The sequence below is a fragment of the Ochlerotatus camptorhynchus genome, unplaced genomic scaffold, assembly GCF_037179485.1.
Source record: "Ochlerotatus camptorhynchus isolate MF236.1 unplaced genomic scaffold, CSIRO-AGI_Acam_v1.1 ptg000111l, whole genome shotgun sequence".
In the NCBI taxonomy this organism is placed as follows: Eukaryota; Metazoa; Arthropoda; class Insecta; order Diptera; family Culicidae; genus Ochlerotatus; species Ochlerotatus camptorhynchus.
Genome location: NW_027040601.1, coordinates 2,959,451 through 2,977,826, shown reverse-complemented (window position 1 = coordinate 2,977,826; position 18,376 = coordinate 2,959,451). Strand labels below are relative to the sequence as shown.

General features: G+C 42.9%; 2 protein-coding genes across 2 annotated transcripts in view; one reads left to right on the top strand and one right to left on the bottom strand.

The window, feature by feature from the left end:
- Positions 1 to 18,376, bottom strand: part of crc (bZIP transcription factor crc) — a 195,512-nt gene that overhangs the window by 84,702 nt on the left and 92,434 nt on the right. The window lies entirely within an intron of this gene.
- Positions 15,831 to 17,376, top strand: LOC135699508 (thymus-specific serine protease-like). The gene is made up of 2 exons (XM_065219788.1): positions 15,831 to 16,240; positions 16,299 to 17,376. Exons 1-2 carry the CDS (start codon positions 15,831 to 15,833, stop codon positions 17,374 to 17,376), a joined length of 1,488 nt encoding a protein of 495 aa, XP_065075860.1.

Genomic DNA, 18,376 nt, shown 5'->3' with positions numbered 1-18,376 from the left:
GGAAGTTCTGGTCATTAATTTCCGGCACTTTTTTGCGGCCAGGCTGATTTCTCGTCGATGCTTTCTTCCGGATCTCGATGTATTCGGTGCGCTTCGGGTAGGCCTTGCTTGTAGCTTTGTGATCAGCACCGCAGTTGGCGTAAATGGGATAGGCTTCACCGAGTCTGTCGCAGGCGTCGGTTTTGTGTTGTTTGCCACACTTGATGCAGCGGCTGACCATATGGCAATTCTTCGTTCCATGCCCGAACAGCAGGCAGTTTGAGCAATGGGTGACTCTACGACTGACCGGCTTGTACCGCTCCCACTTCAGCACTATGTTGAACAGGACGCGGATGCCCTGGAGGTCCATCAAAGTTGTTGAGTTCTTCTCAAGGTGAACCAGGTATAGTTGGTCGTGGTACTTGACGGCCTTGTGGCTGGCCATCTTGTGAATTTTGACCGGCTTCATTCCATTAGCCACCAGCTCTTCCAAGAGGACGCCTGTGTCCATGTCGTGTAGTCCTCGTAGGACCACCTTGAACGGCTTAACAGCCTCGATGTCATGGGAGAAGTACCCCACCTGTGATAGGTCCAGTATGGTCTTTACCGCCTTGTAATATTTCAATGCCAGAACCATCAGTTTGTATCCTTCCGTGCACAGCCGAATGGTGCACCGGACGCCCTGCGTGATGAAGAAGTTTATTTTTTCCCGCAATCCGGGAGACATTCTGTCCTTCTTCGGCGGTCCTGTTGTTTCCGTCACCGGTTCTGCACCGTCCTTCAGAACGGAGAACCGATTGTTGTCGAGCAGCTTTGCAGCGGTTTTGACATCAACATTTCTAACTGATTTAGATGAATTTAAGCAAACAACCGTATGTAATCGGTAGAGTGAATATATTTTTAAAATTTCTTCGGTACAAGTAACTTTAATAGCATTGAATGAGCTAGTAATTACGATGATCCCAAAACTGTCACGTTCTGCCATGACAAAAAATTCGATGAGATTTTGAAGAAAAGCTCTATTAACGTTTTCTCATCCAATGATAGTGACAGAAGTAAATCTGTAAATATCGCGTGAGATCTTTCATTGAAAATGACATTTGCCAGCCCTGTGTGTGTGTGTGTGTGTGTGTGTGTGTGTACAATCTAACCCCCACTGTCCGGCAGTGTTATTATGGAAGAAAACTGCTTTTTATTACCCTTAAATTAAAGCAGGTTTAGTCCGGGAGTTAGAAGGTGTTAGCTCTATTGCAGCTCCAGTGACCCATTTCAGAATGCCTGGTAATTCACGACCACTCCGAGGTCACTTTTACTTACAATAAGCCCCGCATGTTCACTCTACCTTTATCAAATGGATAATGGTATCATAAACATACTTCCAGATTCAAAAAATATTATTTCCAAATCTGGCACGTATATAGTTTGAAATTTGTTCAACTGTATTAAATCGATTTGAATGGACATTTCTTATCAATTTTGTTTCGCATACCTCTTGATTCATCTGCTGGCAGCACTTACTGGCCCTTACCGGCGACCAACTTGTCTGCCCGCAAAAGCAACAACACCTAAATCTCAAAGCTCTCCGAACGTCCCCTCGAAAATGCAATCGAGATATGTATAAGAACTATCTTCAACTGGAACGTACTCACCAAATCAATACATCCGGGAGCAAATTCCCGATGCTTATTTTTCTCTGGCAAACCCGTCGTCGTCGAACGACAAAAAAAGGAAACTCGGTGAGCAATTTTGTGACACGGAATTTTCACTGAACATAAACCGCGAATTCACGAATTTCACCACACCCAACTGCGAAACACGTTCAGAAGCATTTCTGGTACAGTTTCGATCAATTTCTTTCGAAAACACAACAAAAAAAAGTTACAAGCGAGCCAACATCAACACCGATTGTGCCGAGCTCTTTCACGCACCTTGCAGCGCGTAAATAAACTGAATTTAAAAATTATCACTCGCGTTGCCACTAATTTCTGGTCCGGGAGAAAATCAAACAACGCGATCGCGACATCTCTTCTGATGCTTGCAAACATGTTGAATCACGTTTTCTTTCTCTATTCTAAAACTTCCCGGAAAGCGAGAAAACTACCAATCACACCCGTATAAACTTCCGGGAGGCAGAGCGCCATCGATAATCCGGCAATTGCAGCCGAAAACTATGAGAGTGAACGCACGCACAAAACAGAGAACAAACTTAAAACACAACCGTATCCAAAGGCGTTCGAAACTGCACCCGCACTTTAGGTGAATCATCCTGTCGCAAAAAAGCCATGCAGGAGACGGATTCTTCATCGCCTTTAACTGGTTTAGCGCATTGGTCACAGGCGGAAGTCATGCTGACTCAGTTTCCAAAAGTGATTTAGAAACAGCGGTGGAGATGCTCTAATACGCAAGGAGGAATTGGATTCTCAAAATCGCCCAATGCTAGACAGTATACACTACAATATGTCTGATTGGATAACTTTTTCACTGTTTTCACAACACAAAATATGCTCTAATTAGACGATTATCGCAACGAACTGCACTTTCCACTAACAACCAGTACAATATTACACGTATACCGAACGGAAAAAAACGAATAACGATAGCCCGTGTGATAAAAAATCGACAAATTTAGCAGCGCACAATCACGACGATGTGAATAACAACAACTGTCAAATGTCCTTTCTGAAAATGACATTTGCCAGCCCTAGTCGCAAAATCACAAAACACGTCGCAAGTCATTAATATACATAATAAATAACAGGGCCCTATTACACTTGCCTGGGGCACTCCAAGGTTATTCTCCATGGGACTGGAAACAGAATCATTAAAAACAGTCCGTTGAGTTCTGTCAGACAAATAGCTTTCAAACCATTTATATGCAGTACTCGTAATTCCAAAGCGCTTGATTGATCTTAACAATAAGAGCCTAGAATTATATGTTAACCAGGGCTGCTCTTTGAAATAACAGACTACCACTGAATCTACTTTTTCACTCTACATTTGTATATTCGTGACGTCACAATTTAGGGTACTTGCATGCTTTATTTTCGGACCGACTCCAGGTTTACGCTGGTGATGGTACTGTTGGCGATGCTGATTAGGGTTGGTCGTGCTGGCGATGATAACGGTGGTTGACCATGAAGGATGACAATTGTAGCGGTGGTGGGAAGCTGAAGGTGGTGGTGGCGGACGGCCGCAGCCGGATAATTTATCCGCACGGGCGAAAGAGGTTAGCCGAAGATGACGATGATGAAAGCCGGGCACTAGATTCAACCCGCTAACACTAGCGTTGACCACGCGGTGGCTTTGGTTACGGTGGATCTACGATGGCGGACGGGTAGCTTTAATGATGGCGGATGTGGCGTTTGGGGCCAGCCACTGCCTCTCCATGTGGCAATAATCGCAATTGCGGCCTTCCGAGACGTCGGAAACAACCTGACTCTTCGCGGAACACGGAGCACCACCGGAGTTCCACTCACCGGACACTTTACTGTCGGATTGGACAACAAAATAAAAGAAAAAGGCCCTTTGGACCTAACAACCAGCATTAGTTACCCTGTGACGTCACTAGTCTACACCAGCATAGTTTTCACAATGTTACAAACTAAATTACCTTTTTCTTTCTTTTGTAGGTTCAACTGAGAGTGATTTTTACAAAGTTTTTAGTTTTACTACACTCCTTTATCGTACTATTTACAATAGTTGCACTGCCTAATAAACAAAATAAAGGGACAAACACTGAAATTAACACGTTTTCACCATGAGGTTATTTAATTCACTACCTCAGATTTACTGCAACACACGCGCGCACTTCTACCAACAATCAATACGAAACTAACGATTTTAAATTGGCTCACCACTTTAGTAGCCTATTGGTCCCAAGCAAACGATTAACGTACCCTATTCTAGTTGAAATTCTATTACTACACTATGTTTGTTTTGATCCGCTATGAAAGTTTGACAGATAACATCAGGGGTGTGTGGATTCATGCAGAACATGCAGGGGTGAGTGAAATAGCTTGGGACTGCTTGGGACCGTTGTTCTGGTACTGAGTGAGCCAAAAATAATAATGATTTTCTTCGGGACCCAGTGGTCTTAGAGTTACCTCCATGCTTCTACCATAGAGGTAACTCTAAGACCACTGGGTCTCGAAGAAAATCATTATTATTTTTGGCTCACTCAGTACCAGAACAACGGTCCCAAGCAGTCCCAAGCTATTTCACTCACCCCTGCATGTTCTGCATGAATCCACACACCCCTGATGTTATCTGTCAAACTTTCATAGCGAATCAAAACAAACATAGTGTAGTAATAGAATTTCAACTAGAATAGGGTACGTTAATCGTTTGCTTGGGACCAATAGGCTACTAAAGTGGTGAGCCAATTTAAAATCGTTAGTTTCGTATTGATTGTTGCTTCTACTCCGTGCTAGGATAAGTTGGAAAAAGATCTTTTACGGGTAGAAGCTGAGCTATATATATCAATTTTAAAATAATGTCCTTAATCTCGAACATTCCACATGACATTTATGTTGTGTGTTGTGAAACACCTTGCTCTCAAAACCTTAGGCGCCATCTGTGGATGAGTTCAGGTACTAATAGGGTTGGGATATGTTTTGCCCGCTCAAACTGTTAGAATAGAATCGCACTCGAATCGGTACTATAGATACTATATATATAGATTCCATAGATAAGCGGAGGCACAAAAAGTTGTTTTGGCCACCATGAAAAATAAATGTTCTTACTGGCAACCGTGAAAAAAGTTCATGCCATCATTGAGCACTTCGTTGTGCAGTTTTGTTTTGTTTCGTGCGTATAAGTTCAAAATGAAGTGCAAATCAAATCTTTGCAACAATGTTTCGAGGAATGGTTTGCTTTATCTTTCCTTCTTCCGTTGTCCGCAAAATAAATTGGAATGTGGAGTGTGGAAAGCGTTTTGTGCTCATAATATTACAATACTTCTCCCTCAAACAACACCATGATGACGTCATGCTCGTTTGGCTACACTAACTGATAGTTTATTTGGCTACATTATACTTTTCCTCCGCTTATCTATGGAATCTATAGTATCTATAATCGGTACTCGTGGAAGTGGAACAGGCTCACACACTCGCAAGCCAACAAGTGAGTGCCACTGTTACCAATCATTCAGTAAATGTGCTAGTTTAATCGGAAGGGCGTATTCGTTTTATACGGTAATAAGTTTGTGGAGGAGCCTACAAGTAATAATTTGGAACCACTGGTTACAATTTTCAAATCAGTATCCGTAACTGAACAAATGGAATCAAAATTGGAATAAACGTGGTCAATTAAAGTTCTACTGTGCCTGGACATACGCGTATATTCATTTACCGTTTGCTTTAAATTAAAAAACTCAGCTAAACACTTCAAATGATTAGAATTATGGTTATCACGCCAATTAATATTAAAATCACCAGCCAATATATTTAATTTACTAGAGTCAAGGAATGTCTCGAGTCAGTTCTCTAAAACTTCAACAAAATGCTGGTCACTAGAACTGGGAGAATGATACAAAACACCATAATTACCCATCTTCATGCCACGTACAACTGTAATGCCCAAGAACCAGTTGCCATCAATAACTTCGTTGGTACGAAGGTTGAATAACAAACGTTATTCAACGTTACAAGTTAACTTATTCATGATTGAATGTAATCCAATATTGTTATTTCGTCACTACTGTGTAACTAGTGTTGTAACATTGAATTGCATATCAATTCACATCTTGCGCTTTTTTGGTTGCATTGCTGATGTCTTCATGGTTGCTGTAATGAATAGTGGCAGCAACTTGTATGTGCTACTTGGGAAACTACCTGAAACACACAAAAAACTGTACATCATCATTCATCTACATAAAGTTAAATAATGTTTAATCTTCATGTTTGCCGAAGAAAGTAGTTTGACTATAGACAACAAATAAGAAGTTAAGTACGCTCAATTATGTTTCCACGCGATTATTTTTCGTCCGTATTTTTGATTGTGTGATCTCCAAGTACAACCAAATTTAGTCAAAGTTGTTTTAAAAAAGTCAGAACAAAAATCAAAGAGAAATATGTTGGTATTAAAATGTCTGTTCTCATCCTAACTGAGGGCAAAATGTGTACCTATTTTCTTTACAAACTGGACAGGTTTTTCTTGTAGTGACGGCGTGCTTTCCAAAATTGCACATCAAAACAGCTAGACGCATTTCGCCCTCAAATGGACCGAAACATTCAATCCGAATCTCAATTACGGATGAAAATAGTCTAAACCTTTCCATGTCATCAACCATAATCCACGTGCCCAAGGTTGTCGAGCCAGGCCGGAATGACTGCCTTCCTCTCACATCCGTCCAACCAGACCGTTCACTACCCGAGTGGATACAACATTCTCTCTGTTACGCAAGATCTAAAACATCAACACCGTATTATTTTTATAGGCGAGAAAGTAAAGTGCCGCTTACAAATTATAATTCAACATCATCGGAGATAATGAACCGACAGTTTGGCGCCACTCTACCACACTCTCTCTCTCTTTCTTTTTCACTCCAGCTCCTGCCTGCCAGGTTAGCTCTCCAAAGTACGCACTAAAAAACCGGATGGCAAAGGATGCCAGGATTCTGCTACATCCAACGAACAACGCAACAGATGCATAGAGATGCGGGCAAGTGGTCGGATGTCGGTAGGTCGTAGCCGGACTTGGTCGTAACTATAAAGGATCTTAACACTTTTGCCTTTTGCCATCCCATGGTGGATTCAATCGATTACCACCACCACCACCACCACCAGCACAAGTCGGGGGACCACGCAAGAGAGCGAGAAAAAACATTGACTGTAGTAGGTCGGCCGAGGACGGATATTGCAATCAAGTGTAAAACGCGTGGGAGGTATACGGTTATAAAGTGGCAGAAAGGATACGCAGCCTGCCATCATCCTGGACACGTTCTCTCTGATGTGCCTTGAAGCTCTAGGTTATTGCCTAGTGGAAACCGGCTTCTAGGAATCAGTTTTGTTTTTGCCGACGCAGTATTTTTGGCAGAAGATTCCTTGATTTCGTTCTATTGTTCATGAACTTTAATCGAAATACATATGTATAATTCTAGTAATGTGTTATAATAACTGCACCCAACCGTGAAATGTAAGATTCTATTACAGATTAGCACGTAAAGTATGCAGATGTTTTAATGTTTTACCGCATGAACAGAATCTGTAGTCGAAAAGTTGTTGTACTTTTTATATTAGTTAAATTTTCTAACAAATTTTTTTCGACGCTTTGTTTTTTTGTTCCAAATTCAAATCAATTTACATTCATTTTTTAACCAAGTTGTTCCAGCTAATACACTGCCCATAAAAGCATAACAGTATCATATATATTTTTGGCGGATATAAGTTATCCGTTAGAATCGATTGTAAATTACCGGTATTTTACACTGTGCACTAAAAGTTACATGTTTTGTTCAGTAAATATCGTAAAAAAAATACCTAAACTAGGTTGTCCCACCCATAAGAGTTTACGGAAAAATAAATATTCAGCAGCGTTTTTCTTGGCTTGCATATCAGATTGGACTGATATGCTTTTATGAGCTATTCATTAACTTTCCAACCTTATATTGTATGATGTATATCTAAGTGTGTGATCATTGTGGTTGCCTTAGCAGTTCAGTATTTTACTTAAACTAGTTTTCTATACCTTTTTCATATTAAAACTAAAAACTTAAACTATATCTTATCTAGTTATAAAAAGAATTTATCATTTTTGCCTGAAATTATTAACCATTTTGTTGGATATTTGCTCTAAAGTTTCTAAAGTTTTTCAGTTTGAAAATCATCTTCAGAACTTTGTTCTGAATCCTTTGAAGTGCTTTTTTTTCATATTGGCACAGTGTAAAGCATGGCCGGTCTAAAAACTTTAGAAGTTCAATTTTAGAAGTTCTTTAGTAAACCCCCGAAAAATTCGGATAAGAAGGAAAATGTAAATGGAAAATGTAAACGGCGTTCATACTATATGGGATTTAACTTAATCAATTGTGCGGTCATGTTGCTGGAAGGAGATTATTTATTGTCCTGTAGATGCGTATAGGCGATTTCGCCTATCGATCCACCCAATACATTTGTGTTCCTTCATACAGCGACGCGTTGACCAAACCGTAAATATTCCGAATAAAATTTATAATCGCGTATATTTTTGGGACATAGACAAAAATCAGATCAAGCGTAGAGAGATTTTTTTTCCCTTGATTTGCTTTCCGTCGATCTTGTTTTCCGTGCTGAGCACCAATGCTACCGACGCCAGGAAGGCAGCTCCTACACCTGGACCCTACCTACCGACCCATCAACTCATGAACCGGGGACCAACGGCTTTACTTCCCAACGGTGTGATCAGAGAAGTTATGCCGCAGAACATCCCGGTGGCGCCAACTGGGATTGAACCCAGGCCTGCTGTAGTGAGAGGTACTCACGCTTACCACTACACCACCGGCACCGCTAAGCGTAGAGAGATGTTCCTCGTAAAGTCAATCGAAAAACCATTGTTCATAAAAATCTCCGCTTGACAGTTTAAAGCTTCGTTAGAGTTCTTCCTTAGATTGTTATCTCGTTCCAGTTTGGCTACCGGAATCTGGGAGGAACTTTTACCAGTCCCCGATTTAAATAATGACTTTTATGGCATCATCCTCTCTGTTTCTTAACCAAATCTTCTTGCATTCACAGGTTTGCCTTATTCTTATTGTTGGTATATTCTTGACGTGTACTCAAAACGATCAAATCTGTGAGTATGCTGAAGACCTGACAATTCTTTCGCAAAACTGTCGAAAAAAAATCACATCTCAGCACTAGATAGTACTGAAGTGTCAGGTCTTGAGCTCACTTACTTACTTAAGGGTCCTGTGACCTGCAGCTTTTGAGTGTTCTCCGCTGATACACACCACGTCTCGCTGGCGTATAACAACACAGATTTCACGTTCGAGTTGAAAATTCGGATTTTGGTGCGTTGACTTATCTGGTTGAATCTCCATACGTTTCGTAAACTCGCAAAGGCAGCCCTAGCCTTCTTGATTCGTGCACCTATGTCGCTCTTGGTCCCGCCGTCCGACGCTATTTGACTGCCAAGATATTGGAAACTTTCGACCTTCTCCACTGCTTGCCCCGCTACCGTAAAGTTGGAAGGATTGCCCGTGTTGATATCCAACGATTTGGTCTTGTTGACGTTGATGATGAGACCCGCCGCAGAGGAGCGTTCGGCTAGGTCATTGAGCTTACTCTGCATATCAGAGCGCCGTTGTGCTAGTAGAGCAACATCATCAGCCAAATCGAAGTCGTTGAGATGCTCCATGGTGATAGGCTGCCAAAGCAGCCCACGGTTCGGTACACGGTCAATTGCACCTACCATGATCTCGTCGATTACTATGAGAAACAGTAGCGGTGATAGTATACATCCTTGTCTCACACCAGCGACTACCCGGATAGGGTCGGACAAGGCTCCGTTATGCAGAACTCTGCACGTGAAAGTCTCATACTGCGCTTCGATGAGGTTGACGATTTTATCCGGGACTCCCTTGCGTGTCAGGGCGCCCCGCAGATTCTCGTGATTTAGACGGTCGAAAGCTTTTTCGTTGTCAATGAATACCAAATAAAGGGACTCTTGGAATTCATTGACCTGCTCCAGAATGATGCGGAGCGTGACAATATGGTCCACACAAGATCTCCCGGCACGGAATCCTGCCTGCTGCCGTCGGAGAGTCGCGTCGATCTTCTCCTGTATCCGATTCAGGATAACTTTGCACAGAACTTTGAGAACAATACACAGTAACATGATGCCGCGCCAATTGTCGCACACAGTCAGATACCCCTTCTTTGGGACCTTCACTAAGATGCGCTGCATCCAGTCGGCCGGAAAAGTCGCGGTGTCCCAGATATTACAGAATAGTTGATGCAACATTTGTGCGTATAGCATGGGGTCAGCTTTGAGCATCTCTGCTGATCGGCCTCGGAATTGACGCGAGTGATGCGCCGCACCCTAGGCGGATCATGCCGAGATGTTGATGGCTGGTTGGCCGTCGAAACTTGAAGAAGTTGTTCGAAATGCTCAAACCAGCGTTTCAGCTGGTCAGTGGGGTCGGTAAGCAATTGTCCAGTCGTGTCCTTCACTGGCATCCTCGGGTTCATCCTTGCTCCACTCAGGCGTCGTGAGATATCGTAGAGGAGGCGTATATCGCCAGTGTTTGCCGGTTTCTCCCCTTCGTCGGCCAGGGAGTTCACCCACGCTCGCTTGTCCCGTCTGCAAGAGCGCTTGACTTCCTTCTCTAGAGCCGAGTACCGTTGGCGGGCTTCGTTCTTGGCTCCTCTGGTTCTCGCCCGCTCTATCGCGGCTTTTGCTTCTCTACGCTCCTCAATCTTCCGCCAGGTTTCATCTGTGATCCACTCTTTCCTCTGGGTGCGCAGCTCACCCAAGTTGTTCTCGCTTGTTTCTATAAAGGCATTCTTGATGGGCGTCCATTGTTCTTCTACGCTGCCACCTTCTGGAACGTCCGCAGCTCGAGTCTCAAGTTCTTCAACAAAAGACCTTTTTACCGCTGGATCATCAAGTCGGCGTGTGTTGAACAGCCGCCCGAGTATGTCCTCCCGTCGCTAAATCCGCGCCATGCGTAGGCGGATTTCACCGATTAGAAGGTGATGGTCAGACGCGATGACGGCGCTGCGTTTATTCCGGACATCAAGAAGGCTCCGTCTCCATTTTCGGCTGATGCAGATGTGGTCGATCTGATTCTCGGTATGTCCATCACGGGAAACCCACGTGACTTTGTGCACTGGCCGATGGGGGAAGAGCGAGCCCCCGATCACCATGTCGCTATTGCCACAAAATTCTGCAAACAGCTCACCGTTCTCGCTCATTTCGCCGAGACCATGGCGTCCCATGACACGCTCATAGTCCGTGTTGTCGGAGCCGATCTTCGCATTGAAGTCGCCAGTGTAGATCTTGATGTCACCCTTTGGAACCTTATCCACGACGGCATTCAGTTGACTGTAAAAATTCTCCTTGTCCTGTAGCTCGGCAGCATCGGTTGGCGCATAACATGGGATTATGGTAAGGTTACGAACCCGTGTTCTAAATCTGGCAACGATTATCCTCTCATTAACAGGCTCCCACTAGATGAGCGCAGCACTTGCCTGGACGCTAAGTAGGAGACCAACTCCACGATGGCGGGGAGCGTTTTCACCTCGAATACCAGATTATAGTAGTACCTGTCCCGACGGCAGTTTGTGTTCTCCAAAGTTTGGCCAACGAACTTCACTCAGTCCCAGGATTTCTAGCGTCATGCGTCGCGCCTCGTTGGCGAGTTGTGCCAGTTTACCCTGCTGGGCTAACGTCAATACATTCCATGATCCAATTCGTGTCCGTTGTTTTGCGCTAAAAGTCGTTGCCGTTATATCAGTTCGATGTCTTTCTCTGTTGGTTTCTGTAACAATTGTAAAGGTTTCAGAGACAGTAGGTGGTTGGCCTAAGGTCTCCTATCCGCCGTGATGGGGCTGCCATCTTAGGTGTAGCTTCCGGGGAAGAGCATTTCTTATTCAGCCGCTGGATGCCAGTCAGACGCTGTTTGAGCCGCATCTCCATGGTGAACAGACGCTCGGGTTGGCGAAGCATTTCCTCTATCACCGTGCTATGGTTACCGCGCCAGTGTTCGCGTCGCATTTCCTCACTCTGCTGTTGTCGGATTGACAACATTGCCCCTGCTACGCCAACCAGCTGTGTCCATGTTTCAGCTGGCAGTCTTTTGTGATCATATGACTCGTGGAGGCGTGAGGTAGGAACTTGTGAGGACCGGAGCTAGGTATATCGCTCCTTCCAGATTGTCACTCACCATTTTGTAGCCCAGGTCTTGAGCGTACCCACATATTTATTCATTTTAAACAACTTTCAAGAATATACCAACGTTCTATATCGAAGCGTTTTGAAGTGTGGGATGATTCGTTCATTTTTAAAAACTTGTAATCTTTGAAATTCAATTCCTCCTAAACGAAACATATTGTTGTTTTTTCGCGTTAAGTGATTAATAAAGTAAAAATGTCAGCTGAATACTTGACGCCAGGGTAGCTTCCACTCACTTGCTATAAAAAAGAATGTTTTTAGGAATTATAAAATCATTAGATGTTATTATGAAAGCTTGTACTTGTAAGTTGAAAGAAGTGGTTGTAAAGTATGTGTTTGACACATGAAACCTATCAATTTCTCTTTCAGAATGTCACAATCAGCGATTTTATGATTCGTGAGCGTTCTTGTTTTTTGTGTCAAACACTTGAATTTCAATCCCTTCTTCAATTCCCTAACAAGTACAAAATATCATTATAACATCTAATGATTAAAAAATTCCGAAAATCATTTTTATAGCAAGTGAGTGTAAGCAAGCCTGCTTGACGCCATCAAAATTGAATAAAAAGTTAGTGCATTTTGTGATATTTACATTTAAAATAGCAAAATCGTCATCAACATGGTAGAAACATTACGGTCACAAAATTTTATTGTATTATCGATTATCGATGCGCAAGCAGGAGTACCCGAAGGGTACAAACAAAGATTGAATAGGTATAAGTATAAAACAAGGTCGAAAATTAGTAGGTAATATTAACACTGAGGAGTGCTGTTTATTTGTTGTAACAATAACACTTCCTTCAGCAAAATGATAATAGATCCGTACGGCAAGACAGCACGATGCAGACTTGATTCTTATGTTCAATGTGAATTAATTCTAGAGGGTCTAGCATAGGATGTAAACAATCCTATAACGGATCCCAGATGATCCATAAAACGTTAATGATGACTTGGGTAAAATTAAGTTAATTAAGTTATTAGACACGTTTGTTATTCGTCCCAACGCTTCAGCACTTTTTGATGCCTTCTTCAGAGCAAACTGGTTGGAAGGGGATTTATTAGAATAATTCAACATAGTCTAACATGGTTCACACTTACAATAGATATTGTCGAACTTTTTCAAAATGTTTTTTTTTTTCCTTAAACTTGTGTATTAGTACTTTGATTTTGGTAGATATAATTTTCAGTGACGCCCCTTCCAACCAGTTTCCCCTGAAGAAGACACCAAAAAGAGCTGAAACGTCGGAACGAATACCAGAGTGTCGTTTTAAATGAGAGCATTAGACTGATAAGCCAGATTCAAACATAGTTTGAACTTTAAGACTCTACAAGACCACCATTCTCTCGATTTTGGAGTACGGTAGCTTTTGCTTTCAATCGGCGGCGGGGACGCACATATTGAAGCTCCAAAGGATTCAATATCGTTGCATTCGAATCGCGCTAGGTTGTATGCAATCGACGCATACCATGAGTCTTGAAGTTCTTGCGGGCGTCCTCCCCTTAACAAATCGTTTTGCGGATTTATCGTTCCGGTTCCTCATCCGCTGTGAAGTCATGAACCCGCTGGTGATCGAAAACTTTGAGAAGCTGCTAGAGCGGAATCCTCAAACACGATTCATGAGCTTGTACTACGAGTACATGACTCTGGACATCGGCCCCTCCTCGTTCAACCCCAATCGCGCTGTCTCCCATCATTTCAGTGGTTCTTCCGTGAGATTCGATCTCACAATGAGGCAGGAGATTCAAGGAATTCCAGAGCCTCACCGTGCCCTGATTGTCCCAACTATTTTTGCGAACAAATACCGCCACGTTCCCACCGAGAAGAGATTTTTCACAGATGGGTCGGTGATAAATGCGTCCACTGGTTTTGGAGTATTCCACGATCTTCATAGCGCCTCATACAAGCTTCAAAAGCCGTGTTCGGTATACGTTGCTGAACTAGCAGCTATATCGTACACGTTAGAGCGTATTGCCTCACTTCCACCTGACCATTATTTCATTTTTACGGATAGCCTAAGCTCCCTGGAGGCTATATGTTCAATGAGGCCGATGAAGCACTCGGCGTATTTCCTCCAGGAAATACGATCGTCATTGAGTGCTTTATCAAACAGCTCACATGTCATCACCTTGGTATGGGTCCCTTCTCATTGCTCTATCCCGGGCAATGAGAAGGCGGACTCGCTGGCCAAGGTGGGCGCTATGGAAGGCGATATTTACGAGCGACAAATCGCCTACCACGAATTTTTCACGATCTCTCGTCAGCAGTATTGTCCCACAGGTGTCGATCAACCACTGGTTCAAAGGGTTGGATATGAGTCGTGATTTTATTCGTGTAATGTCCAGGCTCATGTCCAATCACTGTTCGTTAAACGCCCACCTCTTTCGTATTACGCTCGCCGACAGCAACTTATGTACCTGTGGAAACGGTTATCACGGCATCGAGCATGTTGTTTGGTTCTGCTCCTTGCATTGTGAGGCGAGATCCGTTCTGTGCGATTCCCTTAGGGTCCGAGGAAAACAACCCTTTAAGCCAATTAGAGACGTCTTGGCTTGCCGTGATATCGACATTATGAAGCTTATTTACGACTTTCTTAAAGCTGTTGATGTATGTGTTTAGTGTTTTGTGTTTTAGTCATCCTTTACGTTTAAGTTTTAAATTAGTTCAAAATGCTTTCCCTTGTCCTCCCTCCAAATGATCAATAAATGTAATCCCTAATCTCGAGTAAACCGCGAGTAATCGGCCCCCGTTCTACTAACATTAGTTGTAAGAAAATTATATTCACACACAATAATGTAAAAAATATTCGGCTCCGCAAAGCTAACGCATTTGAGCCTTGACAAATAAATGGATTATTAAAAAAAAAAAATAGTTTGAACTTCTACAGTTGACCTCTACTCCACTACCCAAGTAATCAACAAGTCCATTAATCGCCCTTTTTGCAATATAATACTGATATACGTCTGATATAGAGTTATAAATTCCTATAACAACCTTGCAAAAAGGGCGATTAACGGGCTGGTGGTTACTTGGACAGTTACCTACTTTTGTTTTCCGTCGATCTTATTTTCCGTACTGAGTGCCAATGCTACCGACACCAGGGTGTCGACTATCGACTTATGAACTCAAAGACCGGGGACCAACGGCTTTAATTCCGTTCCGAAAGGCAGTTACCTATGTTAAGTATCATACTAGGTAAAGAATTAACTTGCACCGAACTGATAAAAAAAGTGCTGTAACAATAATTGAAAGGTAATGAATTTAGTGTAAATGGCTACAGCAACTACTATAGGGTTAAAATATAGCAATTTACCCTAAGCTTAGCTAGGGGCTCAGATACCCTAGTTAGTTATGGCTCGGTACTACCAAGCCAATTTCAATTCCCGGTCCGATCTAGAAATCTTTCAGGTTGGACAGTTCCTCAACATCAGCAGGCATAAGTTCGTGAAAGTATATCAAAGCAAGGCAAGACGGATCCAACTAAGCTTCCGCAATTCAAGATAATTCTAGCTCCCTAAGAGACCACCCTTTCAGTAATGCCAATGTTATCGATCAACCCGAATGATGTCCGGTCCACCAAACCAATCATCATTTCGATAAGACCACGATTAAACCCGAGATTGAACCATTCATTGAAGGGCCGCATTAGGTGCTCTCTTATCGAAATATGGTTTTGGACTTTCCAAGCAACCAGCTGCAGCTATCAAAGATTCCACCACCTGAGCTACTATCATCAAGCCCTTTTGTATTTGTTTTCCTCGCTACCTACCACTTGCCAGATAATTTGAACTTTATCGTCAGCCTGGGCTGTAAGTTCACCTGGACTGAAGCTTCCTTTTCGGCGCATGGTAAGGTACACCTGCATGATAACAAGCAGATTACTTTAAGTCCTAAACCTTAATTTGATTGATTTCCTTTCTCCGGAAGGGCTGTATATAAAAGGCGTTTCGCAAATGTAGAAGTCAGTAGTTGATCCACGCTCATCGAAATGACAGGAAAGGTATCCCTTGTCTTCGTCGCCATGTTGGCAGCATTGGCTGCAGCTGCCGTTGAAGTCGACCCCAGCAGACCAGTGCTGTTTGGAACTCATAGAATAATCCCTCGGGCACCCGCTGAACCAGAGGACGGAGGCGAAACGACGCGACTTCCAGTTTGGAATAGGTTCTCGATGCGCAAGAACCACAACGTAGCTCAAAATTGGGATTTCTTCGGAATGCGATATGTATCGAATGCTCAGTTCTACAAACCGGGAGGCCCGGTATTCCTGTTTGTCGGAGGACCGTGGCCTTTGAAGCAACATTTGGTAGAACAAGGGCATTTTGTCGACATGGCTGAGGAAATGAACGGCTATCTGGTCGCTAACGAAATGCGATACATTGGAGAGAGTTTGCCCGAAATGTAAGTAGCTGCTGGTAGATAAGCAACCAAATTTTACCGCATACCCTATCAATTCCAGAAATGCAACTCGTCACAGTATGAGATTCCTGAGCACTACGCAACTTCAATCCGATTTGGCAAGATTCATCGTTTATCTTCGGAACGATATCATCCGGGACCCAAATGCAAAGGTAATCCTGGCCGGAGTTGGGTTCTCTGCTTCCTTGGCCCAATGGACTCGACAACGTTTTCCACATCTTGTGCAGGGAGTGTGGTCTTCTAGCGGAATGGTCGAGGCTAATTCAAATTTCATGGGTTTTGCTGAGCAGCTGGGAGCAAACATTCGTCAGTTCGGAAGCAACGACTGTTACAGTGCTATATGGCGAGGATTCCGTATTACTGAGAATCTCATTGATGCCGGACTTTCGGAGACCGTGGACAAGCTTTTCAACGTCTGCCAACCGATTGATGCTGGCAATTCTCTGGAAGTCGAAGCTTTCTTCTATGGTATCTTCAATGAAATCGTCGAGCAAACCGTTAATCATGATTTGCGTGATAACATTCCAACGATGTGTGAAGCACTGACCGATAATAGCCATCCAGACAGTATGACTGCATTGGGAAGCTGGTTGACCAGCCGTTTTCCCGAAGCGGATTGTCTTGCTATGGACGTCGAAAGCATCGTAGAGCACTACGACGTTACGGACTGGCATGACGCGATGGTTAAAAGTGGAGATCGTCAGTGGCTGTTCCTTCGCTGTACTGAACTCGGATGGCCTCTGACCAGCGATTCATCGGACCAGCCGTTTGGATTCCGTTTTTCGACGAACCTTTTCCACCAGGTCTGCCAACGTCTTTTCGATGCATGGCTGTCGCCGGATGTGTTTGAATTTCTGGTTGATCAGACAAATGACTTCCAGGGAGGAAGACAACCAGATGTTCGACGTGTTTTCTTTACGCATGGTTCGCTGGATCCGTGGCATTTGACTGGAGTCACTGAAATGAGATATAACAATACGTACGTTAACATTATTCCGGGTGCTTTCCACGGCGAAGATCTGGCATCCATCTCGGACGACGATCACTTCGAACTGAAGCGAAGCAAACGGCTAGTGACTGAACAGATTCGCAATTGGCTTAACACCAGCTATCCCTGAAACCTACTAATCGCTGATGGAATGGAGAATTGTACTTGTTAGAACTGTAGGTAGATTGTAAATAAATAAATAAATAAAAAGGCATTTAATGCAATCCATATTAATCTTGTGTTTTGCTATAAGTTTAGAACTATGATGCCATTGTACATAAATAGGTACTGTACGATCACTTTGCATTACCTTACCTCACCATTCAAGCTATAAGGCCTGTTCGTGCTTTGTTCGTCCACTCGGTGCATGGCTGCATATCGCCAGCCACGCTTTCTGTAGAGATTCCGCAGGTCGCCTTTCACCTGGTTGATCCACCTTGCCTAGTTCCAGTCGGATCGTTTTCAAGAATCATGTTTACCGAGTTGTCGTTCTACTTCCCACGCTAATAAGAGGGTGATTTTTTTTTATTAATTACTTTATTTGTACAGGCTCAATCGAATAAACTTTACAGGGCCGAGTTATCATTTTTGTTATACATTATTGATTTCTTATATTTAAAGTTAAAGGAGCTGGACCGGATACTCGCGGTTGTCTCGAGGTTAGTGGGGATTTACAATTTTTTTTGGATGGGAAAAGGGAGAGGGAGGTTTGAAATGTGGTTTACGATACAAATATTGAATTAATCCTAAAGCATGAACTAATTCAGAGTTGTTTGGAAATGCTAACATGAAGCTTTAGTGTGATGATTTATTAGCTAGAGAATGATCTTTAGAAGAGGGTAGGTGGATAGTTCCGTTAGAGTACGGCAGTATGAAAATTGAATAGAAGTTGAAAATGAGCGAAGGGCCGAACTAATTTCTATTCATCTTGAAAACAAACATAAAAAAAAAAACCCACACGTACAAAATACAAACTAAACACAAGGTTAATAAAACTTACAATCTAATGTTAATATTCTTAAAGTAAACATATATGAGTTTCATAAACTCCAGATCGCGTCTAGCCAAAATATCCCGAACTGGAACATTAGGTTGTCTACCTCGAGCCCGAAGGGAATCGTACAGTTCAG